At 40.1% G+C, this 26924-nt stretch overlaps 1 protein-coding gene across 5 annotated transcripts in view; it reads right to left on the reverse strand.

Annotated features, from left to right (window-relative positions):
- The window catches only part of ano10a (anoctamin 10a), a 58838-nt gene extending 34109 nt beyond the window's left edge, over window positions 1-24729 (reverse strand). The window contains exons 1-12 of one of the 5 annotated variants that reach the window (XM_060922054.1): window positions 24689-24729; window positions 21991-22141; window positions 20841-21038; window positions 18762-18896; window positions 18456-18575; window positions 17200-17533; window positions 14771-15006; window positions 5882-5937; window positions 5690-5764; window positions 5126-5308; window positions 4575-4766; window positions 1175-1303 (exon numbers count right to left, since the gene is read on the reverse strand). In XM_060922054.1, the coding sequence (XP_060778037.1) occupies window positions 1175-1303; window positions 4575-4766; window positions 5126-5308; window positions 5690-5764; window positions 5882-5937; window positions 14771-15006; window positions 17200-17533; window positions 18456-18575; window positions 18762-18896; window positions 20841-21038; window positions 21991-22129 (1797 nt within the window). In that variant the 5' untranslated portion in view covers window positions 22130-22141; window positions 24689-24729. Of the gene's footprint in view, window positions 1-1174; window positions 1304-4574; window positions 4767-5125; window positions 5309-5689; window positions 5765-5881; window positions 5938-14770; window positions 15007-17199; window positions 17534-18455; window positions 18576-18761; window positions 18897-20840; window positions 21039-21990; window positions 22142-24505 lie in introns of all 5 variants that reach the window. The other 4 variants (XM_060922053.1, XM_060922051.1, XM_060922052.1 and 1 more) reach the window with 4 other exon arrangements.
- Window positions 24730-26924: the final 2195 nt, after the last annotated feature.

Consider the following 26924-nt stretch of genomic DNA (forward strand, 5'->3'; position numbering starts at 1 on the left):
AGGCAGCGTTAATGTGTGACACAAGGGCTCAGAGCTGCAGCCCTCGAGCAGGTAGAGGTGAACAGGATGACCATTAAAGGTTAAAACGCTGACTGTCTGAATGCTGTATACTGCACTTGGATAGGAACATACACTGACACACACATTGAATCAGAGCACAGGGTGCAGCAACATGGCAGAATGAGGGCAAAGTAGCAGATTGAGGTTTTTAAAGGTTAGAGCACTCAGGCGCGTGCACGCACACACACACAGTTGACCTGCTCTGAATGCACTTAGGATTATTTACACTAAGAAAATTCAGCCACCTTAAAATGCTAGCTCAAAGAAAATATCAGTGAACTAACCATCCATTATCCATCACCTGTCTAAAATAAACTTGCATATTAATACCTACAGTAAATAAACTCTAAATGACAGTTTAGCTGGAATTTACATTAGCTGGAATTGATCACACCACAACAGTATAAACGTCAAGTGATAAGTCAAGGTACTGAGCAATCTTGATCATCATCCAAAAAAAAAAAACCCCACCACACCCACAACGGGTTTTTTAATATCCATTTTAAAACACCAGTTTATGGGGGAAATATCAATCCCAGAGCATTATTTACCTGCTACTACACCTGAAATAAACAAGAACACTGTCAATTCAACTAGCCCACATGCTACATGCTGCTGCTCAGTCCTATAAACAGTGGAAATCACAAAAATGGCACAATGACTTCCTTTCTAAACTCTAAAATACATCTCATTTCTCAACTCGAAAGGAAAATGAGCCGGTGTGTGTGTTTTTTCCTGGAGTCAGTTATTTTGAGTGGGTCTCATGGGACCTCGAGGCAAAGCTGGGTTGAGTTAATCTGGCATGAACACATGTGGACTAGTTGTTTGGTTGGGTTTCTAGTGTTAGCAAATCCGAACTTAGATACCGTACATTATTAAATTCCTGTCACACAGTCAAACCCTCTACAGCCTGCATTATCTCAGACTAACAAGATTACTGGAGGGAAATCACAGCCTTCACCCACAGCCAGCAGCATCTCGTGTTCGGCACAAACACAGCTCACTGGCACCACCTGATGGCACGATTAATATGCCACGGCTGAGTGATCTACACGTACATACCAAATCATTTTCATGAGGTGACCAAGAAGACAGAAGAGGACAGAAGCATTACCTCAACAGCCACTACAGTAAGGATGAGCTGTGTGTCTGCCTCAGGGAAGTAGGCCTGCACTTGAGGAGACAGACCAATCAAGGCACAGTTGGTGACCACGGCAATAATGCTCATCGTCTCGAATGCCAGCTGGAACAGAGAGTGAGAAAAGATGAGGAATAAATAAATAAATAAAGAAATTCCAAATTTTAGCACAGAATATAAATTAATTAACACCCTCCCCAGAATTCACACTTCGGTCTGTGTTGTGGTGACACATTTCAATTCCCAGGACTGTGGGTTTAAAATTATTCCTGTTACAAGGAATACAAATCTTCAATATGTTTACTTAAATATTTATATTTCAGATTATATATGACTGCGATGGTCAATTTATCAAGCTACAAGATTACGTAAGCTGCAATACATGTACAGTGGATATAAAAAAAAAAGTTTACACACCCCTGTTAAAATTGTAGGGTTTTTGTGATGTAAAAAATTAAAAGATAAATCGTGTTGCACCTTGTTTTCACCTTTAATGTGATATAGCAACCAAAAACAAAATTTAAGTGCGAAACAAATATAAATATGAAAAAGAAAAAGAAAAAAAAACCTTACAATAACGTGGTTGCATGAGTGTACACACCCCTTAACTAACACTTCTTTAAGGCATTTGTTAAAGCTTTTGGTGTAATACAACACTCCGTTTTGTTTTTTCCAGTTTTTTTGAGTAAGAGTCTACCAACTTAGCACATCTTAGACTTGCTAAATTTTATTCTTTTTATATCCACTGTAGATTACACAATATCAAGACTTGTGATAGAAAAACGCAAGTTCTCCTAAAGTTGCATCACTATTACCCATCTGTGATGGACCCACTGACACAGTACACTGCAACCCCACTATAACGAACTCCTTGGGGGACATCCAAATAGTTCATCATCCTGAAATGGACCCGCTTGTCACACCAAACACTCCTGTTATATGCAACACTTTAAGCACGTTCTGCTTATCATGAATTTCTCCTTCCGAGTCGCTATCGCAGCTCATTGACAGAGTTCGGATCACAAACGGAGGCGATGACTGATTTCTTCGTCTGTTATGACTGAGGTTACCGGTGTATTGTTGTCAATGCCCACCCACTGACTCGCCAAGTTTTCTAAATCTTCACCATTCAGTTCATTCTTGTGTTGCAAATCACCAGTGAGGTCATTTATGTCACGCCTTGGAGCTGGACGTGGGGTATAAAAACGGCACCAGTATGCTTTAACTGTGTGTTAAGTTTCGGTGTTAGATCCTTTGATCACCATTCCTGATAACTGTTTGTGATCAACACCTTAGCTAGGCTAAATAAGCCTTTGGGTTTTTTTTTTTTTTTTTGTGTGTGTGTGTGTGTGTGTGTGTGTGTGTGTGTAACACACATTGTTAACTTGACAGCAAACTTGATTACTTATTGTTTGTCTCTGGTGGGAAGAGGAGCGCATGACTCAGTGCGTCATGTGACAGATGTAACTGCAGGAAGTGTTTATTTACAAACAGGCAGGCAAACAGGGCGGCACGGTGGTGTAGTGGTTAGTACTGTCACCTCGCAGCAAGAAGGGTCTGGATTCGAGCCCAGCAGCCGACGGCGAGGGCCTTTCTGTGTGGAGTTTGCATGTTCTCCCCGTGTCTGTGTGGGATTCCTCCGGGTGCTCCAGTTTCCCCCACAGTTCAAAGACATGCAGGTTAAGTTAACATGGGGCAGCCTTGGGCAAGGTATCTAACTCCTACCTGGGCGCTGTAGTACGGCTACCCACTGCTCTGGGTGTGTGTACGCGCACGCGTGTGTTCACTGCTTCAGATGGGTTAAATGCAGAGGATGAATCTCACTGTGCTTGAGTGTGCATGTGACAAATAAAGGTTTCTTTCTAACAGTTCAAAAACGGAAGACAAAGACAGGGTTGTAAAATGGACAGTGGTCACATGAGGCATAAACAGAATGGCCGAGGCAAAGACGAAATGCACAGTACACAAAAAGTCAAAACCAGAAAGGCAGTACACAGATACAAGCCTTGGTAACGTGAGACACTAGGTACAGCATGTAGACTTGGTGAAAGTATGTGTGTTTAGAGAGTCCTTATATAGTAAGCGCACGCTACGATTGTGCTCTAATCTGGAACAGGTGCATAACAATTAATAATAATAATAATAATAATAATAATAATAATAATACATTTAAATTTATATAGCGCCTTTCATAAAACCCAAGGTCACTTTACAGTTATAAATAAATAAATAAATAAAAGTGGGGCGGCACGGTGGTGTAGTGGTTAGCGCTGTCACCTCACAGCAAGAAGGTCTGGGTTCGAGCCCCGTGGCCGGCGAGGGCCTTTCTGTGTGGAGTTTGCATGTTGTCCGCGTGGGTTTCCTCCGGGTGCTCCGGTCTCCCTCACAGTCCAAAGACATGCAGGTTAGGTTAACTGGTGACTCTAAATTGACTGTAGGTGTGAATGTGAGTGTGAATGGTTGTCTGTGTCAGCCCTGTGATGACCTGGCGACTTGTCCAGGGTGTACCCTGCCCTTCGCCCGTAGTCAGCTGGGATGGGCTCCAGCTTGCCTGCGACCCTGGAAAACAGGATAAAGCGGCTAGAGATAATGAGATGAGATGAGATAAATAAAAGTAAGTCAGTCCACCAAATAGAGGCCAGGATGTCATTCCAATGGCGTAGCAGCCACAGTCGCACCAAAAGGCGCACGAAAATAAGTCCCACACTGCCAGCACAGTCGCCGCCAGCAACATTACTTGGAACACCACGCCATGGATCCACAAAGCAAGCGCAGAGCGCCGGTATGTCCCAAACCGCCTGCACAGCCGCCGCGACGCCACCGAGCAACATCGCTCAGAACACCACGCCAAGCACTAAAGTACAGAGCGCTGGACAACCACGATGTTAAAATGAGCAATGAGCTCACTGCAGTCCATAGCTAGAAGCACAGGCATCACCCATGGCGAATCAAGGCCTGGAGGGAACCGACGCCCAAAACTGGGTTCGGAACTACACCACAACCGGCAGACAAAACACTCAAACATCAAACTACACAAACACAAAATTTTTTTTTTAAATAAATTAAATTAAATTAAATTAAAAAAAAAAAAAAAGAGATAAAATAAAAAAGCTCCGGTGAGAAGTGGCAGCCAGAATGCGCACGACGTACTCTCAACCGGAAGCAGAAAAAAAAAAAAAGTGACAGGGATTGTAAGCTTGTAGATTATCCCTAAATGGCACTATGCGTGCTAACGCACGTGGATATGACACAGTGATTTTTTTTTTGAAGCAGGGTTGCAGTGTAATTGGAGTGTCCTTAGTAACATAAGCTATTTGTTAACAAGACCGTTTGAGGCAAAGAGGACAAATGAAAGGACTATTGACCTCGCTCTCACCTGCCACACTCCGATGTCAGATGCAGGCTCAGAAAATGGCCGCTTGAACACGCGACACATTTTAAAGGCGTCTGAATAAACTTCTGTGACGTTGTTGAGCACCACCAGCATAGCAGCCAGAGGATACACGCAGGAGAACAGACTGACGTAGCCAAACAGTAAAAACTGCTCCAGATAGTCATCAAACGTGCCCTGATCATCAGACATACAGTTAGAACAATTCTTCTTAAAAACTGAGACCAGAGACAATATGGTCTTTCTTTATCCTCGGGGGGGGATCACAAGTTTAGCTGGAAGTATCGAGTGCATTATAAAAATATCCAAACAGTTTTCCAGGCTTTTTGCAAACTGAATACAGTTTGTCGGCTCAGACAGTTGAATTATTTGACTGCTACTATTTGACCAAGTTATTTCAACTGTTTCAGGTTTTATACAAAAAAAATATTTACTGACAACGAATATACAAAAATGTAAATGGCTGAACATATCCTTTTTCTAAATACAATTAATCTTCAACTTCTTCATCGCCCAGGTGGCTTCTATAGGCTCACCAGGTAAGTATTCATGTCCTTCTCCAGATGGACCTGCTCCACCATGGGGAGCTCCTGATCTCCCATCACCCTCCTCACTCTCTTATGGACCTTCTTATTACGTCTCCTCTGCAGACAGTACGGCAGGAAGGCTTCCATCACTTGGTTCAGGATTTGAGAAGTGATGAGCAGAGTGGCAAGACTCTGAAGCACAAAAACAAACACAAAAGCCACTTTAAGCAACATTGCTTTGTGGTGGTGTTTGGCATGCACTACAAGCAGAAGAAAACAACAACAACCACCTCACAGTGACAACCATTCCAAAAAAAAAAGGACTTTTTTAATCTTAATTATATCTTTTCAATATAATACAAAAAATAAACTAAAAAAAATAAAAACAGCATATGAAGTAACAGTAACAGAAGTATCAACTGAACTTTAGCTCTAGATGCTGCAGACAAATATAATAATTGGGAGCATGACTTTGAAGACAGCAAAATTATAAAATCATTTAATCAGCAACAGAAGCAAAAACTTTTGCATTACTGAAGTTAATAATATACTTAAGTTTGCGTTATTACTCACGTGTCGAAGCAACACCATATCTTGCATTACAAAGGCAATGTAGAATAAAGAAGCAAAACAGTTGATGAAGTTGAACTGTAAAAAAGTGGTAATCGGATTAGTAAAGCAATTACTCAAACAATCTAAACAGCATTTATAATTAGTGACAAATGCAGAATAGAAAATTTCCGGGTGGGGTGTCTTTAAACTCACCACTAACACTTTAAGAACCAGGTGATTCTGGTAGGATGATTCTAGTCTGTGGTTTTCTAAACATACAGCAGGCGAGAGAACAGGAAATATTCACACAAGAGGTAGAGTGAACACAATCTAAAGCACCAGTCTCTGTGGTATCTCCTCAAGTGCCTCAGGTTTTCTAAAAAAAACCACTTACAGATCTAAGAACTAGAACAGGAACCTATTTGGCCTCCATATCTGTGTATCTACACTGCAAACTTGATATTCTAACAAGAGTGCTGTGAGAGCACAATATCCCCCGCTGGCAACTAGGCCATAACTCTGGTAAAACGTGGCTGAATTGAACGAAATTGCAGTATGTGTATTATACCGACATATAACAATGCCTCCTGTCAAGTTTCGTGAAATTCCTCCAAAAATTGTGAGAGCAGTTGATTTCAGAAGGCGAGTACCCTTTCCTGGGACGGACGAATGGACATCGCCATGACATATCCCCTTTGGGCCTTTCAGCCAGTGAGGGATAATAAACATTGTGAGGGAAGTTAATTTCAGAAAGCAAGCACACCTTGATGAAATTGCCAAAGTGACAAGTTTGTTAATAATCAAGGGCATAACTCTGGTAAAATTTGCCCAAATTAAACAAAATTTAAATATGCATATAACTGTCATATAACAAAGCCTTTTGCCAAGTTTGGTGAAATTCCTCCACAAATTGTGAGAGGAGTTGATTTCAGAAGAACGTGCACCCTCATGAAATTGTCAAAGTACAAGTTATTTAATCAAGGGTCAAAACTGGTAAATTTTTCACAAACGAAATTAACAAGGCCTTTTGCCAAGCTTCGAGAAATTTGTCCAAAAATTGTGAGAGGAGTTGATGTCAGAAGGCAAGCACACTTTCATGAAATTGTGAAAGTACAAGGTTGATAATCAAGAGACACAACTCTGGTAAAACGTGACTGAATTGAACAAAATAACAATATGCATACTACCGACATATAAACAAGGCCTTTTGCCAAGTTTGGTGAAATTCCTCCACAAATTGTGAGAAGAGTTGATTTCAGAAGGAAAACACACTCATGAAATTGTCAAAGTATAATTTTGTTAACCAAGGGCTGTAACTCTGGTAAAATGCGACCGAATTTAGTGAAATTACAATACACGTATTATCAACATATAACAAAGAATCCTGTCAAGTTTCATGAGATTCCTCAAAAAATTGTGAGGAGTTGATTTCAGAAAGTGAGCACCCTTCCCGGGAGGGAGGGACGGATGGACATTGCCACGACATAATCCCCCTTCGGGCCTTTTGGCCAGCGGGGGATAAAAAAATGCAAATGCAAGAAACAAAAACACAAATCCTACTCCCTTTGATTTACATACCTGCCCCATGCAGTTAACAGCAGAGCCCCATACTTAAGAGAATACGGTAATGCATCAACCTGATTTCTGATGGCTTTCACAGGGAACCCCACCGTGAGTGCAAAGCAACGTATCTCAAACACTTGACCACCAGACACCGAAATTTCTCTCTTTATTTACATAAGATAGATGGTTTTTATTCAGTGTTTATTTTTAACTTGCCTTTTTTTTTAAATAACGTTGGATTATTTACCAACACCTTTTACTTATAATATTCAGGGCAGTTTCATATCAAACTAGTTAAAACAGTTTTATTAGTCCACTAGCTTATTGGACAGTTGACAGTTTCTATCATGTAAGGGCGATAGACGGATAAGTGCAGGAAGAGTTTTACTGAAAGCACCCTAGCAAACAGATCCAAAACATAGACGAAGGCAGAGTTGACTAACAGGCAGTGGTTGAGCGAGGTACAGAGAAGATATCAGAGATAACATCAGAGATAATACAATATTCACAGTCCAAAAACACAAACAGGGTCAAAACCAGAAAAGTAATACATAATACAAGGCTTGGTAACGTTAGATGCAGGGTAGAGTGTTTACTTCACAAAGTCCGTGTGTTACTGAGAGTTCTTACATATATGCGCTGTGATTGCACTCTAATCAAGAACAGGTGCATGGTAATTAGTCCTAATGGCACTGCACGCTCTGAGCACCAATGCACGTGGACATGAGGGATGTAACCAAATAACTGTTTGACATATCAAGTTTGATATTCAATGATAACTACAACCCCGATTCCAAAAAAGTTGGGACAAAGTACAAATTGTAAATTAAAACAGAATGCAATAATTTACAAATCTCAAAAACTGATATTGTATTCACAATAGAACATAGACAACATATCAAATGTCGAAAGTGAGACATTTTGAAATTTCATGCCAAATATTGGCTCATTTGAAATTTCATGACAGCAACACATCTCAAAAAAGTTGGGACAGGGGCAATAAGAGGCTGGAAAAGTTAAAAGGTACAAAAAAGGAACAGCTGGAGGACCAAATTGCAACTCATTAGGTCAATTGGCAATAGGTCATTAACATGACTGGGTATAAAAAGAGCATCCTGGAGTGGCAGCGGCTCTCAGAAGTAAAGATGGGAAGAGGATCACCAATCCCCCTAATTCTGCACCGACAAATAGTGGAGCAATATCAGAAAGGAGTTCGACAGTGTAAAATTGCAAAGAGTTTGAACATATCATCATCTACAGTGCATAATATCATCAAAAGATTCAGAGAATCTGGAAGAATCTCTGTGCGTAAGGGTCAAGGCCGGAAAACCATACTGGGTGCCCGTGATCTTCGGGCCCTTAGACGGCACTGCATCACATACAGGCATGCTTCTGTATTGGAAATCACAAAATGGGCTCAGGAATATTTCCAGAGAACATTACAGGCTCTACATTGACTTTTGAAACCACTTGTCCTGTCAGGCAAGTTGAAAGGAAATTTACTTGTCCGAATGTGAAGTTGACTTGTCCGAAGAAATATTTGAGAAAAAAAACAAAAAACACTAATAAACTATTTGTAACCCAACAATCTTTATTGCATTTGTTTCCGAATTCACAACATATGCATAATATCTATGAATCAAAAGTAATCAATACTTGATATACTGAGGGAAAAGTTCAAAAATATAGTAAAACAGACTGATTGATACCATAATTCACCAATTATTATGCTGAAGTTCAGAAGCAATATATTCCAATAGAGTAGAAATTATGAACATAAAATTTTAAGAACAAAATAATTATACTATGAGATCCAGAAACACTAACCATTATATATACACAGATCAGTAACAAATATCACAAAAAGTAACATTATCATAAAATGTATGACTTGAGATATCACTAGTTTGGACAAAAGAAACAAATAACAACAATGCTACAAATAAAAACAACTGATAACAAAATTGACTGATTAATACTGTAAATCACTATTATACACTGAAATCTCGTTATCAAATGACAAGATAATATATCTTGTTATGAAAACCTCCACACCGCTTGTGGCTTGTACTCTTGCCATGACACTAGAATGTCTCGCCTATATGAAGCTGTACCTTTAAACATGCTGCTCGAGACATCAGCATAAGCAGGATGCGATATGAACAGAGAACATTGCATTCCATCTCCGGTGTCTTGGACCCATTCAAATTCATCCTTCCAAGCAGTGTTGCCAGATACTGCTGACGTTTTCCAGCCCAAAATATGTTCAAAACCCACCAAAATGCACTTAAAACCACCCAAAATGTACTTGATGTCTATCTTGTAAAGTAAAAATATGCAGCTAAAGAGCAGTATACTATTTGTAAATCGAACAACAATGCAAACAACTTCTAAATGGCAACATGAGATCGTCAGTGCTGGAGGTGAAAAATCTGCTGTCCGGTACTCGGCTCCGTGTGGCTCAATCAGATTATAACTCTGCAATCATCTGCTGTGTTCTGAATCCTACACGCACCAGTAGGTCACGCACACGCAGAATATTATGTAGGCTATGTTAGGCTATGATGCATATCTAACATCTGCATTGCTGAGGTTATTTATTTTTTATTTGTCATTTATTTACCTTTTTATTTATCCTGTTTGTTTTATTAATTTTATAGGCCTAGTTATCCTGCTTAATTTATTTTTGTCTACATCCATGTATTTTCTTCATCTGTTATCCTGATTTTTGTGGATTTTTTAGATTGTACCCGTTTTATATACTTCAATTAAAAACAAAAAAAAGTTAGGCTACGATGCATGGCTGAATGTAACATGAGAAGAGAAAGTGGAGAATGGATTACGTCACTTATTTACTAGTTTATGAGTTCAGTTTCTGCACTACATTACACACATTCATATTAGTCTTAGTTACATTGACTTTTTTTTGTTTAAATAATACTTAATGAGATTAATGTTTATTGTTAATAATTACTTTAGGCCAATGCTCGATTTTGGTTGTTTAAAATACCTAAGGGGTACTTACCCGCCGAACTAACGTCAAACCTGCCCAATTTTTGTCAACCAGCCCAAGCCATTTTTTGCCCGCAAAGTAGAATTCAAAACCGCCCAACACTGCTTCCAAGAATTGAGAAATTTCCGCTCTCTCTTGCTTTCATAGTTCTGCTGTGATTGATTGTTTCCTCTTCTTTTCAGCACCAGATGCCTCAGATTCACTAGACTTCTTTGTGAAGCCGAACTTCAGGAGGGACATTTTCTAAATGTCTAAATTTTTATAATGAACACCATCAACAACAATTCAAAGATTTGGAAATTATCACATACTCAACGTAAATTATACAGTTAAATAATGATCCCGCCAACAGAAATGTCAACGTGTATAACACGATTAAAACCAATCATAAACGACTGTTTACTTTTCAGCTCAAATACACAAAGCAGTATTGGCCGGTTTCGCAAGTGGAATATTGCGCATGCGCACATCGCTCTTTCCGAATAGAAACATCCGGCGATTCATCAAAACAATATGCCAAGTGAGATGCTTTGGAAATCATGTGAATAAACTGATAAATTTGATATGTAACCCGAATATCGGCGTATTTTGGCACTTGTCCGATCGGACAAGTAACTGAGACGATGAACTTGTCCGACATGAAGTATCACTTGTCCCGGACAAGCGTTAACGTCGAGCCCTGCATTATCTGTGAACACAATTCACCGTGCCATCTGCCGTTGCCAGCTAAAACTCTATAGTTCAAAGAAGAAGCCGTATCTAAACATGATCCAGAAGCGCAGACGTCTTCTCTGGGCCAAGGCTCATTTAAAATGGACTGTGGCAAAGTGGAAAACTGTTCTGTGGTCAGACGTAAGGTATTAGGCAGAGACCCGTCCACCCGTAAATTTGACGGGTGATTGCCGATTTCAACGGGCAAGTATACACACAGACGGATACTGAAACGGACGATAATGCCGAAAATTTTCGCACATGAATACTCCCACATGTCGTCCGATAAATCCAGTTATGTTCCGCCCACACACGGACTGGCCATCGGGAGTAGCGGGAGTTTTCCCGGTGGGCTGGTGGTTCAGTGTGGGCCGGCGGAGAAAAAAAAAAAACAGTTGCGCGCTGGCCTTTAATATGATAAGCAATGTTAACAGTTTGTTAAAGAAACTGTTAACATTGCTTATCATATTAAAGGCCAGCGCGCAACTGTTTTTTTTTTTTTTTTCTCCGCTGGCCCACACTGAACCACCGGCCCACTGGGAAAACTCCCGCTACTCCCGATGGCCAGTCCGTGTGTGGTTCCGCCATCATTTACAAATCGTAAGAAACACAGTTTAATACGAAAAATACTGAAAACTTGAAATGAAAAATCAGAATATTTCATCGTTTCCGCCATTTTGGCCCGCACTGAATCTTGTAACATGCGGACTGAATAAATCGCGAATTCTGATTGGTCGAAAATTGCCAAACACCCTGCGTTGTAGTTTCCTCTTTCTTGGCGGGAGAACCGCATTTTTTTTTGCTGACTCACTCTTCTGGATCAAGATGAATCCCAACAAACGCCCCAAATTGAATGTGACAAAAACTGATTCGTTTTTCCACAAAAAGACAGAAAAGGTATGTGTGATACATTGATTAACAAGGGGGTTTCATTGGGGTATGGTAAAATAGAATACTGTTGGGTTTTTTTTTTATTAAATACTGTAACTAGATCAAAAGATTATATACAATTCATTGTTGTTTATTTTCTTTTCACTTTTGTTACCAAATCAAACACCATACATACATCTGATACATTCAGGAGTGAAACTGAAAAAAATACAAAGTAAAAATATGCAATATTTCTGATCAAAAATTACACGCCATTTCACCCTGAAAATGTCCTAGAATGCAGGAAATGAAGTCTAAATTTCAAAAATTTTCTGGGGGGGCATGCCCCCAGACCCCCCTAGAGGGACTTCGCGCCTGCAGCGCTCGTTTTCGCACCTGCGGCGCTTATCAGGATTATATAAAATATTATTTTTGACTGGTAAATTTCTTTTTCTGCCTAATACCCTAGTCAGACGAATCAAAATTTGAAGTTCTTTATGGAAATCAGGGACGCCGTGTCATTCGGACTAAAGAGGAGAAGGACGACCCAAGTTGTCATCAGCGCTCAGTTCAGAAGCCTGCATCTCTGATGGTATGGGGTTGCATTAGTGCGTGTGGCATGGGCAGCTTACACATCTGGAAAGACACCATCAATGCTGAAAGGTATATCCAGGTTCTAGAGCAACATATGCTCCCATCCAGACGACGTCTCTTTTAGGGAAGACCTTGCATTTGCCATAATGACACTGCCAAACCACATACTGCATCAATAGCCCAAGAGCATTAGCTCAAAATTGAGTCCAACCCGGAACAAATTAGTAACAAGCTGAATTTTTCAGAATATGTTCAGAATACCCTTAGGAATAACATACTAAAAGTCCCCGGGAATCCACCTTGTGCTCTCTAAGAAATTCAAGATGGCGTCCAAAATGGCCACCGATTGGAGATTTTTCAATATCTCAGGGATAAAACATAATATAAATGCAATTAAAATGTTAAATTATATGTTCTCTCATACAAGCAATGCAAATTCACCATTGTCACACTGTTAAAATTAAAATTAACCAAGATTACAAGGTCATTAATGTGGAAATTACATGGAATTTGATGGTTGACATGATTGACAGATTAGCTTAGTAGACTACCTACATACATGAACATAACGTAAGACAACAATTAGACATCAATTTCCTTAATATTTAGTGCATCTTTAAGCTTTGATAAAATATTAAAGGGAAATTAAATTTGAGAACTCTATCTTCTAAAACTATAATGGCAAGCTGTTTCAGTACACTTCAACATTCCGGCAACTTTCATGACAAAAAGGTCTGCCTCAATAAAAGCTCTTGCTTATAAACAATGAGTAGACTTAAACACTTCTCAGTGCCTCAGTTGTAATGCTTGGACCTTTGTTGTACCATCAATGAAGTAGGGAATTTATTCAAGCTTGTTTAAGGGTGGAAAAAAATTAATCTTTGAGTTTCTAGCGCCAGTCTTTACTACTAGCAATGCCAGTGTGTTCGGACAAAAAAATGACTGAACTCAGCATGACCTTTTAACATGCCATTTTTCATTTTACACCACCAATTTACTTTAATTAATATTAATGAAAATAAGTGCTCCAACCCCTAGTAATTGTGTTTGTTGTTTTGTGAACAGAATAGGATGATACGGAGTGAACGAGTAACCAATGGATCCACACTATACACAAATATACTGTTATAATGTGTACACTGTTATTATATAATGTTAATACACAATGTAATTAATACACACATGTTGGAATTTACTCTCCTACCCTACAAAACATATATTCTGACCTTTTAATTGCATTAATATTTTGTTTTTGGCCTGAGATATGGGCAGATCTCCATTTGGCGGCCATTTTGGACACCATCTTGAATTTCTCAGAGAGCACAAGGGGGATTTCCGGGGACTTTTAGTATGTTATTCCTAAAGGTATTCTGAACATATTCTGAAATTTTCAGCTTGTTACTAATTTGTTCCGGGTATAACCCTATTACTCCTGGGCTACAATTACAGCATCACGGCTGCGTAGAAGAAGGGTCCGGGTACTGAACTGGCCAGCCTGCAGTCCAGATCTTTCACCCATAGAAAACATTTGGCGCATCATAAAACGGAAGATACGACAAAAAAAGACCTAAGACAGTTGAGCAACTAGAATCCTACATTAGACAAGAATGGGTTAACATTCCTATCCCTAAACTTGAGCAACTTGTCTCCTCAGTCCCCAGACGTTTACAGACTGTTGTAAAGAGAGAAGGGGATGTCTCACAGTGGGAAACATGGCCTTGTCCCAACTTTTTTGAGATGTGTTGTCATGAAATTTAAAATCACCTAATTTTTCTCTTTAAATGATACATTTTCTCAGTTTAAACATTTGATATGTCATCTATGTTCTGTTCTGAATAAAATATGGAATTTTGAAACTTCCACATCATTGCATTCCGTTTTTATTTACAATTTGTACTTTGTCCCAACTTTTTTGGAATCGGGGTTGTATATAGTAATGGTGTAAAGTGAAAGCACTGGTTCACTGCTGTCCACCAGGCACCCAGCAAAGTCGCAGCATAATAAAATGCCGTGGTGTTGTTTCTGGTACATGGCATGTGGTGTCAAAGAAAGGAATAAATATGTATTTATAACTGTGATGTGTCTCTCATTATTAGCATAACTGTCACAAGACACTGCAGCAGTTCACTGACGTGAAATACACTACACAATTCCATGGTTCATGTGCTATAATATTTTCAGGTTGATTTTGTGCCCTTGCAAATATTTTCCTCGTACACTCATCAGGAGCTCTGCTATTAGGCACTACCTAAATATCTATATTATCTTTTAATCTGCTTGCTTCGGTGTAAAATGTTTAGCTCTTTAGCCACACACACTCACTCCATGGTTATTTATTTCTCCCCACTTACCCCAGTCTGTGAGAAACTCAGCTGCATAGCGGTATAACAGGTTCATGAGCTCAATGACCACTGCATAGATGATACTTGGTATGAACAGCAGCACACTTGTTAGGAAGTTTGGATCTTCATTATAAATACTCAGTGCCCAAGTCTCCATGCGAAAGTAGATCATCATGACATGGAGAGCGATGTACAGGCACAGCAACACAAAGGGGACAGACACAAGATATATCCTCAACTGCCGTCTGTGGAGGCACAATAAGCAAATAATCTCTAAAACAATATTCTCAGGCATCCGGCACAAATAATTGTTTTTAACACCAACATTTGGTAACAACTGATTGCTTTAGTGAACTTTGTAAATTTATTGTATGGAACAAGACACAAATGTTATGTATAGACTGTAAAATTATTAACTCTATGCATGTTTAAAAAAAAATTCCAAATCTTTTCTGCCAATTATTAGGCATTTAATATTTAATGCCTCACTAAAACTGCATTGGTTAGGCAGCAGAGAGCACAATAACGTACAATAGAGGGAATGCACATGATTTCACTGCAGGTGGAAGTAACACAGCTCTAATGCAGCAAAAATAGATTTAAAATGGGAAAGAGCTGTTCTGTGATTGACTGTACAAACAGATTTAACAGGAAATCAGAGCTCTGTTTTACAGACTGCTGAAAGCTTAAAAAAATGAAGGTTTACAAATGTTCACAGAAGTTTATTGAGAAAAAGCCTGTGTGTTTTAACTTTTCATTTTTAATAAAAGGAATATTTTAGTGAACAAGTTATTTTATTTTTGTCGCGGTCCGGTTTCCATCAAATCCTGCGCTCTGATTGGCTGGCGAGCGGGTCCGTACCCTACGGTACGGACCCCAGTTACGGACCTCTGGCAACTCGCTCGTTCATAACAACAAACATGGTAGCAATTTTTTGTCAACATTTAGTTTCGCATTTCTCAGGAGAATAGCATTAATTTTACCGCATGGATAGTGATAGCGACAGTGTTCAGAGCAAAAGTGAGTTTTATTACCCTGAGGAAGAAGAAATAAAAGAAAACATTTCAGGAGAAAGCTAAAAACCTAACTTGCTAATGCCGAGCAAAAACATGGCTGAATCCTGAATGACTCCTATTTGTATAAATGGGGACTACATAGGCGGCAAAATGTAGTTTTTTTTCCTGCCACGAAAGTGCACTTGTATATTGAGGAGGAAGCCATTTGCATTACAGCCGTGAATGAGGATTCAAAATGGCGACTCGCCTCGGCTCAGTTTTCCGTTTCGGGCGCTCTCATTTTCTGTTAGAATTTGGTGAAGAAAAAAAAAATATTATTTACCAGCTTAAGGTCGGTCCATATGGTGAAATACCGTGACCTTGGTCAGTACTTTCAAGACCTTGGTCACAGTATTTCACGATACGGACCTCCCAGCTGGTGAATAGCATGTATATATTTTACACCAACCTTTAAGAATGTGGGTAAGTAATTACGGTAAGTGTTGGTTATTAAGAAAATGAAACAAAAGGGGGTTTTGTTTGTTTTTTAATTTAACAAAAGGAATATTTAAGTTCATAAAGAATATGAAAAAAAAGTTTGCATTCTTTGGTAATATAATTTTCTTCAATTAATAAATAATAATAATGGGAAAATCGAATCATGAACCAAATCGTGAAATCGTGAATCATCACGTGGCTACCAATTATGAATCTAACCCAGTGTCAGAAATCATTCACTTGGTCACTACTCCCTACTCACTATATAGGGAATTACTATATAGAGGACTATATAGTGAGCTCATTGATCAAATGAAAAAACACTTTCGGACACTACTCCACAGTGCTGTTATTTACATCATTACTGTCACACAATTAAAATGTGCCAGATCAGTCGGCTGGTGGGTTTTCAAAATAATAAATACATGCATGCATTTTTGTGATAAATACATATTATACTGAGCATATTTCCCACATTAATAAATACAAAGTACTTTGTGTCTGCTGCATCTTTCAGTTCTTTTAAATCAAGGCTGAATAATTTCATCTTTGCCGCTACCTTTTATTAAATCAAATTTGAGGCTTTTGATTTGATTTCTTTCAGCATGACCGCAATGTATGATGGGATATTGCTTGGTTCGTGACCATCGGTTGTACACTACTTTTCGTGATGCATGGTGGGATGCTTTGAGTGCACTATATAGGGTGTAATAATCCTCACTATACATTCGGACAGCACTACAAAATGGCGACCTCACTATATAGTCCACTATAGTCGCTCCCTACTCACTATATAGGGAGTGATTTTGGACACAGGGTAACAGTGCGTACCTTCAGCCGTTAGTAAATCATGCTTTTATATTTTCTTAGACCTTTGAAAGAGATCAAACTGAAATCACAGTGATCCCTGATTGAAATTACTTCTGCTGTTGTTTGTATACATACTTGGTGTTAGAGTAGGTTGGCTCCTCACGGCCTGTTACAGGATTAAAGCCCAGAACACCATGAAATCCCGGTCGTGGTTCTTCAAATGCTTTCTTACGACTCAGCGTTCCCCATCCATAAGCCAGCTGTGCACTACATCTTTTCCACACCTCCAGGAAGACAGTGGACCATATCAAGTTGAAGACAGCGAACAGAACATATTTATCATAGTCCTCCCAATCAAAGAGGTAATAGGGGATGCCGATCAGGGCCATGGGCACCAAAGCAAATGTGAAATACTCAAGAAAACCAAAGTAGAGTGCCAAACCTTCACCAAAGTAATGCCTGATATCATCTGCAAAGTCACGGACACAAAAGAACAAATTAGTTAGGTTACTGTGGCACCAGCAGAGGTAAACAACGGTTTTTCTAAAGCAAACTTTTATTTGATGAGTATAGGGATGCTGGCAAAGCTTATATTATTTCATTTACAAATACTGTTGTTAAAAATAATTAACAGTTATTCCATGAAATCGAGTCGTACACGAGCTGATAGCCGAGGAGGCCATGTACGACAGGATTGAGTGGAATAACTGTTTTATTCTATCCACAGTCACTGGATTTTGAGAAACAGAGCATTTTTAATTTTTTGCAAATTCAATAAATAAGAACTTTATACAAAACGTCCAAGAACATCATTTCCGCTTAGAATGTAAACAAACCGGCAAAATGACAGTAGCAATGTATGAAAAATGCTATAATAATAATTCTTGAAGAAAAAAAATTACATGTTCTTACCATCAAATACTTTTATTCTATATTTTGTTGCTTTTTTTTGTATTTTTGGGGGTTTTCTTCTTTTTTAGGGTTTTTTGGTGGTTGGAAAACCAGCTTAAAGGTGCATTACCGCCACCAACTGGGCTGGAGTGTGGAACAGGAGCTATTAGAATTGAAGGAGGAAACTGTATTCTTTTAGCCATTTCTGTTTCTTTTAAATAATTGATAAATTTTGGGATTTTGTTTTCAAATAAGTAGTTTTTATTTCGTCCTTGGTTGATTCAGCAACATGCTGCCATTTTGTTTTTCTCTACTCACGGTATATGAGCTGATAGCCTCATACTGGAGTAACCAATCAGAGCTCATGATTGCTCATATCCAGCGAATGTGGATAGAATAATAATTATTCTATAAAATTTTTGAAAAGAAAAACAGAATTTAATCAAAGAAAGATGCAGCTGTCAGGTTTATGGTCACCCAACTCATATTGATGGACTCACTCAGTGGCTGAAAAGACAGCTTGATCTTTTTGTACCAATTTGAAGAGAGCCTCTTTAACTCCTCTTTATCATGGAGAGGGAAATACTGGACTAGAATTCCTTTAGACTGTAACCTACGGACTGGAAAAAAAATGTAAAAGCAGCAGTTAAACAGTAGAGTTTTCACTGACACACAACTCCTAACAAAATAGAGATCTAATATAAATCTGGTATACTATTCTCTAATGAAGTCTAACTAAATTTAGAGTTTGTATACAACTATATTCCACGTAGCCCAAGTGCTGGTGCAAATGCTGGTTAACTTACTGACTGACTTTCCAGGATACAGCTGAAGTTTAGGGTATCCAGGAATATGGGTTTCATCCTTTGCCCTCAAAGTGTCCAGCTCATGTTTGATAATGAACTGACATTCTGCAATGCTGAGGAAGCCATCACCATCCCCTGAAACAATACAAACAAACAAAAACAAACTGCTGTAATCACTGCTTTTAATGCACTTGATTTAAGCATGAAACAAAATCTACCGTATTTTTCGGACTATAAGTCGCACTTTTTTTCATGGTTCGGCTGGCAATGCGACTTATACTCCGGTGCGACGTATATATGTTTTTTTTTTTTTCACCGCGGAATAACTGGAGTTGATGCTGAGTCTGATGACAGCCACGCAGAAGAAGAGGAAACGGCGCTTCATCTGCCGCTGGAGGCAGAGTTGTTCAGAAGCGACACCGAGGATGAGGAATTCAATGGATTTGCTGATTTGGAGTGAAATCATCAGCTTGATAAACTTGATTGACCTGTGTTTTATTATTAATGACAGGCCTATAGTTATTTAAATAAGTTATGTAGTGATTTTAGGCAGTGCTTAATTTGTGAAGTGGGAGGTCCCTGAACGCAGGAGGTGGGTGGGTCCGGCGACTCAAAAAAAAAAAAAAAAGGCGGGGGATGGTTTACTATAACTTTACGCACATGCGCTTATTGTGTGTGTAAAATAATAATAATAATAATAATATCAGACATTATGATCTTAGAAAACGCTTTAGTGACGAACAGTTACAGACAGTAATATGTCGTGATATTATATTATAAAATATTAATTTTTATTAGTCTATATATTAAATTATATATTACATTTATCTTCTAAAATAACAGACTGTACTCATCACAACCGGTTTATTTCACCATTGGAGATCAGATCACACAAGACATGAGTTAAATGACTCATTTTAAGGATTTAAGTAGGGGATTTAAAAGCGGTTGTTGTTGTTTTTTTCACTAGACGGTTGTTTTTACTACCGTACCTGTCTTTGGAGATGATATACCTATAGCCTACTTGACCTCTGATTTGATGAAATAAAATTCGACAAAAATGAAGAATGACACTCCTCGATGATGACTACAGCTTTAATAACACAGATGAAAGAGCCATGGGGCGAGAATAAGCCCTACCGGTAAAAATATTCTAAAAGCAAACTGATTAATGCATCAGTAATAGGCTACTAATATTAGTTATAATAATAATATAGGCTATTAGTAATAACGATAGTGATAGTATTAAAGATAGTAGTAGATATTTAAAATAATCAGACTAGGCTACTTACAGGGCAAAAGGCGCGTTATCACTGCTCAGCTGTTCGTTTATTAAATAAACAATGCAGTCGCGCAGTAACCACGCGCCGCTTATCAGATAGAATCACAGATTCTGTGGATAGAATAACCCTTCAAAAAAGTGCGACTTATAGTCCGGTGCGACGTATATATGTTTTTTTCGTCTTCATAATGCATTTTTTGGCTGATGCGACTTAAACTCCGGAGCAACGTATAGTCCGGAAAATACGGTAATTGGGCGGCACGGTGGTGTAGTGGTTAGCGCTGTCGCCTCACAGCAAGAAGGTCCGGGTTCGAGCCCCGTGGCCGGCGAGGGCCTTTCTGTGCAGAGTTTGCATGTTCTCCCCGTGGGTCTCCTCTGGGTGCTCCGGTTTCCCCCACAGTCCAAAGACATGCAGGTTAGGTTAACTGGTGACTCTAAATTGACCGTAGGTGTGAATGTGAGTGTGAATGGTTGTCTGTGTCTATGTGTCAGCCCTGTGATGACCTGGCGACTTGTCCAGGGTGTACCCCGCCTTTCGCCCGTAGTCAGCTGGGATAGGCTCCAGCTTGCCTGCGACCCTGTAGAACAGGATAAAGCGGCTACAGATAATGAGATGAGACAAAATCTAATTATTTCCTCATCTTTCCACTGATATGTATACATCTCAATTCTTATAAGGAATATGCACCCTATACATCAATATTTTACAGACAATTCCTATTTATAATCATTAGAGTCTTTGTAAAGCTGTGACCCAAAGGTCAGCTCTATCAGCTCAGCCTAACTGAGGTCTTTACCTTGGAATTCTTTGAAATTCTCTTGGTTGGCGTTAGTGAATCCTCGCATGGTACCATCATGGAACTCCTTAAACAGTCCCAAAGCTTCTGCTCCATGCAGGAGTCTCTGCCAGGTGGAGCCCACAAGAAAAACATTAGGATTTACTTTTTGATTATCCTGTCCTCCAAGTGGCAGCTGCTCCACCAGCAGCTCAGCTCCTACCAAAATAAAGAAAAAAACAAAAAAACACGCACACAAATGGGAAAAGTCTTAGTGAAGCCAAACAAACTATTTAAAAAAAAAAATCTTTCAACATTTAAAAATCAACCCATAATGAGCAGTATAACACTACAGTTACTCAGTGAGGCATAATCTGCAATATTTCAGCAAAGCCTGACACTTTAAAAACTTCCCTAAAAGTGGTCATTCTGAGTGTAAGGACAACTTGTTCTGCTTTCATATCTCGGATCAGTTATGGCTTTTGTATTATAAGACATTTGAGGTGTTATAACATCAGCAAAAAAAAAAAGATAGAAAGAGACTGTTGAAAAAAGTTAAACAGAAGTGACAGTTATATGCTTAGTGCGTGGACTTTTAAATCACATGATATCATCTTCGTTTTAAATTTGATTTGCTACACATAGGGCTGTTGAACTTTGAAATATTTTGAATCCTGCATTTTTATCAGGCCCTCTGATGGCTTGGTGGGCCTATGGGACAACTTGTACTACTTACGGTTTGAAACAGTCCTGGATATACACCATACAAACTGTAATGATTACCTGCCTCAAAGGATCACTGATTTCACTAGAGAGTGAGGTACACAAGCTGCATTCACTTTCTGTCTAAGGCAATGATTTGTGCATGGTATTGTACTAATCATGGCTGACTTGTAGTAGATATACTGTAGGTTATTACAAGTCTTATCAACATGCATGATAGTAAAAGCCTTAACACCCTGTTAATATATTAAGCTTTGCAGACTGGAGGGTGTATGGCTCAGAGTTTTCTGTACACAGTATCTCTTGCCAAAGAAGCACCGTAGAGAACAGAGCGACATCGCAAACTGCAATACGACCAAAAACATACAAGGATTATAAAGCGCATTTTCACAAAGTGCTTTGTCACTATTGGCATCCAGGCTACATTATATTGCAGCTGGTGTCTTACCTCCATATTGCTGTTTGTCTCTTATTCTGCCTAATAACCATGTGATGGCCTCTGATTCAGTGTTCTTGGCCAGCTCCAGCGCCACCAAGGGAACAAATGAAAAACCATCACTGTCAGAGACGGACAAGCTTTTTTGCATTTTCCCTGATCCCTGTGCAAGATACAGACAATAAAACATACATCTAAATTAACAAAAAACACTCATGAATAAGACAGACACAAACAGAAGGGTTGAGCAATATCTGAGCAACTGCTATGGATATTAGTGTACAGCTGACTACTCGACCACTGGAACTTCATATTCAAATCGATCACGTGAATAGATTTTTGAACCCGTAAACCACTTTTAAAGGGCATATCATAAGTAAATTCAGGAGCAAGATCAATGTAATTCTCCTATTTTATATTAAACTTTGGTCAAATATCTGTCACATTTTGCATTTTGTGCAATTTTTTTACCTTGCGCAATACCAGAAAAATTCAATTGAAATCAAGCCATTTGAGGCGAATTGGTCCGCCTCTGAAAAAAATTGGCATTTGGATTTCCCGGGAAACATTGATTTTTGTGACGTCACGTGCGGGACGCCTCCCTCTGAATCCTACGTCAGCGCTGGTTTGTTTATGAGAAAACGACCTGGTGGTTTTCTGCAAATTTCTTCAACGTTATCACGTAATTATTAAAATGGTTAACAGATGTATCATAGGAGGGTGTAGCAACACCAATCTTGATGGGATTAGTACTCATCGTTTTCCAAAAGACCGGACAATGAGAGAGAAATGGGAGCGCTTGGTCTACACAGGCTGTGCACTGAAACCGTGCAAAGCTCGCGCAGCCTGCTGGCGCTTCCGCAGGTAACGTCACGAATCTGGCTCCAGACTCCCTTGGGATTTTTCCAGACGTGTTTTGTTATTTTATTTTTTTCTGCTGTAGACAGATGGCCTTGTGCAAAATTACCCTTCTGGATAAGTGTGTAAAGGGACATTCTTTCATATAAAAAAAAATAATAATAAATTGGTCCAGAATATGCCCTTTAATGCCCCTGAAAATACATTTTGCGGGTAGGCAAATGTCTGATATGACCACAGCTCCAGCAGGATTTAACACATTATGGTTTGTTTGTTTTTTTTTTCTAAATAAAGAGTACTGTACGAAGGTCTTAGGTACATAAAGAAATGCTGTAAAAATGCCTTCGAAAATAATGACATGAATTGCTTAAAACGTACTAGTTAATCTTGTTAAAAAGGATAACGAGCAGCAAACAGAATGAAACAAAGTCAGCATTTGGTGTGAGACAACCCATCCATTATCTGTAGCTGCTTATCCTGTTCTACAGGGTTGCAAGCAAGCTGGAGCCTATCCCAGCTGACTATGGGTGAGAGGTACACCCTGGACAAGTCGCCAGGTTATCGCAGGACAAACAACCATTCACACCTACGGTCAATTTAGAGTCACCAGTTAACCTAACCTGCATGTCTTTGGACTGTGGGGGAAACCGGAGCACCCGGAGGAAACCCACGCGGACACGGGGAGAACATGCAAACTCCACACAGAAAGGCCCTCGCCGGCCGCTGGGCTCCAACCCAGGACCTTCTTGCTGTGAGGCAACAGCGCTAACCACTACACCACCTTACAGCCCTGTGAGACAACCCTTTGCGTTAAAAACAAAACAAAAACAAAACTGATAGGTACAACGAGTGCAGTTTTATAAGGAAACGAGCTGTAGGTTTTACTGATCATCTTGCAGGAGCAGTCACGGTTCTTCTGGACACTCCGACAGCCACACTTGCTTCTTAAATTTTGCAGCAAAACCCAGTAGCTTTCATTATTATTCTTCATAAAGTTTGCACAGAAAAGGAAACGAGGTGCCTGAGACTTTTGCACAGTGGTGTAAATATAAACACAATGCTCTCTCCTGTCAGGCAGCCCACATGACAATCAATTAAATAAAGTGCAGTCTGGGACCCTGAATTAATCTCAAACGTCTAACTACAAGACAGCTCATCTACAAGGCATTTGGATAGACAAGCAATGAATAAAAGGAGGGTTTTAATAAAACACCTCAACCGAGGAGAACTAGAAGAGTCACATTTTATGTAAAGCAGCGTCGAGTTGAGTTACTCATCCCTGCTCCTAACACAGCGTCAACACTGAAACATGCGGAAAGTGAATTAGATGGAGACACAACTGGAGCCCGGGTTAGATGGAAGACCTAAACGTAGAACACAAATATTATTAATATTAGTTGCTTCTTATTTCTGCCTCAGGCAGAGGGTTTCAGCTTCAAATGTGCAGAAACACACATTTCAGACAGAGAGAGGCACAAAACCCGGGTTTACACACAGAAGTAACATCAGCTACCAGGTTTCCAAACGTCCTGAGAGACAATTCATAACATTTAACGCAAAATAACTTCCTCAGGATATTCATTTAATAAACGCCTAGCTTTAAACAGAACCGAACTGACAGGCTAACTCACAGCATGCTAATTCGCTAGCTTGCTAACTGGCTACTTACAGAGATATAAGCATGCACAGGAGCAATTCCGCTTAAACACTCATTTATTTTAACACTTCTAGTATCAAAAGAGGGGATTCGATCCTGTCTAGTTCCGTGTGAGAGTCAGTCTACAAACCCACAGACTTCTGCTGCTCCACGTCATCCAAACAACACTGAACTGAAGAATCAGGGTTTATTTACCCAGCCACCCAGCCAGCCTCTCTCTCTCTCTGTGTGTGTGTGTGTGTGTTCTCATGGACAGCTCTCCTGTTTCCTCCACTTGAAAAAAATATGTATGTAGACTATACATTATAATGAGAACATAATTCTCATCATTATATAAAAGTCATAATTAGATTAGATTAGATAGAACTTTATTGATTAATTTGGGAGGGTTCCCTCAGGGAAATTAAAATTCCAGTACCATCATTACAGGATAAACAGAGAACAGAATAGAAAAAAGAGAGAACTTAAAATAAATTAACTATTTACATATACAAATATATTAAAAACGGGTGGCACGGTGGTGTAGTGGTTAGCGCTGTCGCCTCACAGCAGGAGGGTCCGGGTTCGAGCCCCGTGGCCGGCGAGGGCCTTTCTGTGCAGAGTTTGCATGTTCTCCCCGTGGGTTTCCTCCGGGTGCTCCGGTTTCCCCCAAGGACATGCAGGTTAGGTTAACTGGTGACTCTAAATTGACCGTGAGTGTGAATGGTTGTCTGTGTCAGCCCTGTGATGACCTGGCGACTTGTCCAGGGTGTACCCCGCCTTTCGCCCGTGGTCAGCTGGGATAGGCTCCAGCTTGCCTGCGACCCTGTAGAACAGGATAAAGCGGCTAGAGATAATGAGAGAGAAGTATTTACATATACAAATTTTTTTTAAAGATTTTTTTTGGGCTTTTTGCACCTTTCTTGGACAGGACAGTGTAGAGACAGGGGGTGAGGGAGACGGGGAGGGATCGGGGGATGACCTCGGGCAGGAATCGAACCCGGGTCCCCGGATTTATGGTATGGCGCCTTATCCACATGAGCCACGACGCCCCCACAAATAAATAAATAAATATATATATATATATATATATATTTTTTTATATATATATTTTGTGGTGGCATGGTGTAGTGGTTAGCGCTGTCGCCTCACAGCAAGAAGGTCCTGGGTTCGAGCCCCGGGGCCGGCGAGGGCCTTTCTGTGCGGAGTTTGCATGTTCTCCCTGTGTCCGCGTGGGTTTCCTCCGGGTGCTCCGGTTTCCCCCACAGTCCAAAGACATGCAGGTTAGGTTAACTGGTGACTCTAAATTGACCATAGGTGTGAATGGTTGTCTGTGTCTATGTGTCAGCCCTGTGATGACCTGGCGACTTGTCCAGGGTGTACCCCGCCTTTCGCCCGCTAGGATAGGCTCCAGCTTGCCTGCGACCCTGTAGAACAGGATAAAGCGGCTACTGATAATGAGCTGACACACCGCCTAGTGGCCAGTGTTAGTAATTATCAGTCATACACACCGCCTAGTGGTCAGTGCTAGCCAGTAAAGAAATAAAACAAAAAAGAGACTGGCTATGATATAAGAACGGGCCACTAGGCGGTGTGTATGACTGGTAATTACTAACTCTGGCCACTAGGCGGTGTGTATGACTGGTAATTACTAACTCTGGCCACTAGGCGGTGTGTATGACTGGTAATTACTAACGCTGGCCACTAGGCGGTGTGTATGACTGGTAATTACTAACACGGGCCACTAGGCGGTGTGTATGACTGTTAATTACTAACGCTGGCCACTAGGCGGTGTGTATGACTGGTAATTACTAACACGGGCCACTAGGCGGTGTGTATGACTGGTAATTACTAACACGGGCCACTAGGCGGTGTGTATGACTGGTAATTACTAACTCTGGCCACTAGGCGGTGTGTATGACTGGTAATTACTAACGCCTGCCACTAGGCGGTGTGTATGACTGGTAATTACTAACACGGGCCACTAGGCGGTGTGTATGACTGGTAATTACTAACGCTGGCCACTAGGCGGTGTGTATGACTGGTAATTACTAACGCTGGCCACTAGGCGGTGTGTATGACTGGTAATTACTAACGCTGGCCACTAGGCGGTGTGTATGACTGGTAATTACTAACACGGGCCACTAGGCGGTGTGTATGACTGGTAATTACTAACGCTGGCCACTAGGCGGTGTGTATGACTGGTAATTACTAACACGGGCCACTAGGCGGTGCGTATGACTGGTAATTACTAACACGGGCCACTAGGCGGTGTGTATGACTGGTAATTACTAACGCTGGCCACTAGGCGGTGTGTATGACTGGTAATTACTAACGCTGGCCACTAGGCGGTGTGTATGACTGGTAATTACTAACACGGGCCACTAGGCGGTGTGTATGACTGGTAATTACTAACGCTGGCCACTAGGCGGTGTGTATGACTGGTAATTAC

Source organism: Neoarius graeffei, chromosome 5, assembly GCF_027579695.1.
Source record: "Neoarius graeffei isolate fNeoGra1 chromosome 5, fNeoGra1.pri, whole genome shotgun sequence".
NCBI classification, from domain to species: Eukaryota; Metazoa; Chordata; class Actinopteri; order Siluriformes; family Ariidae; genus Neoarius; species Neoarius graeffei.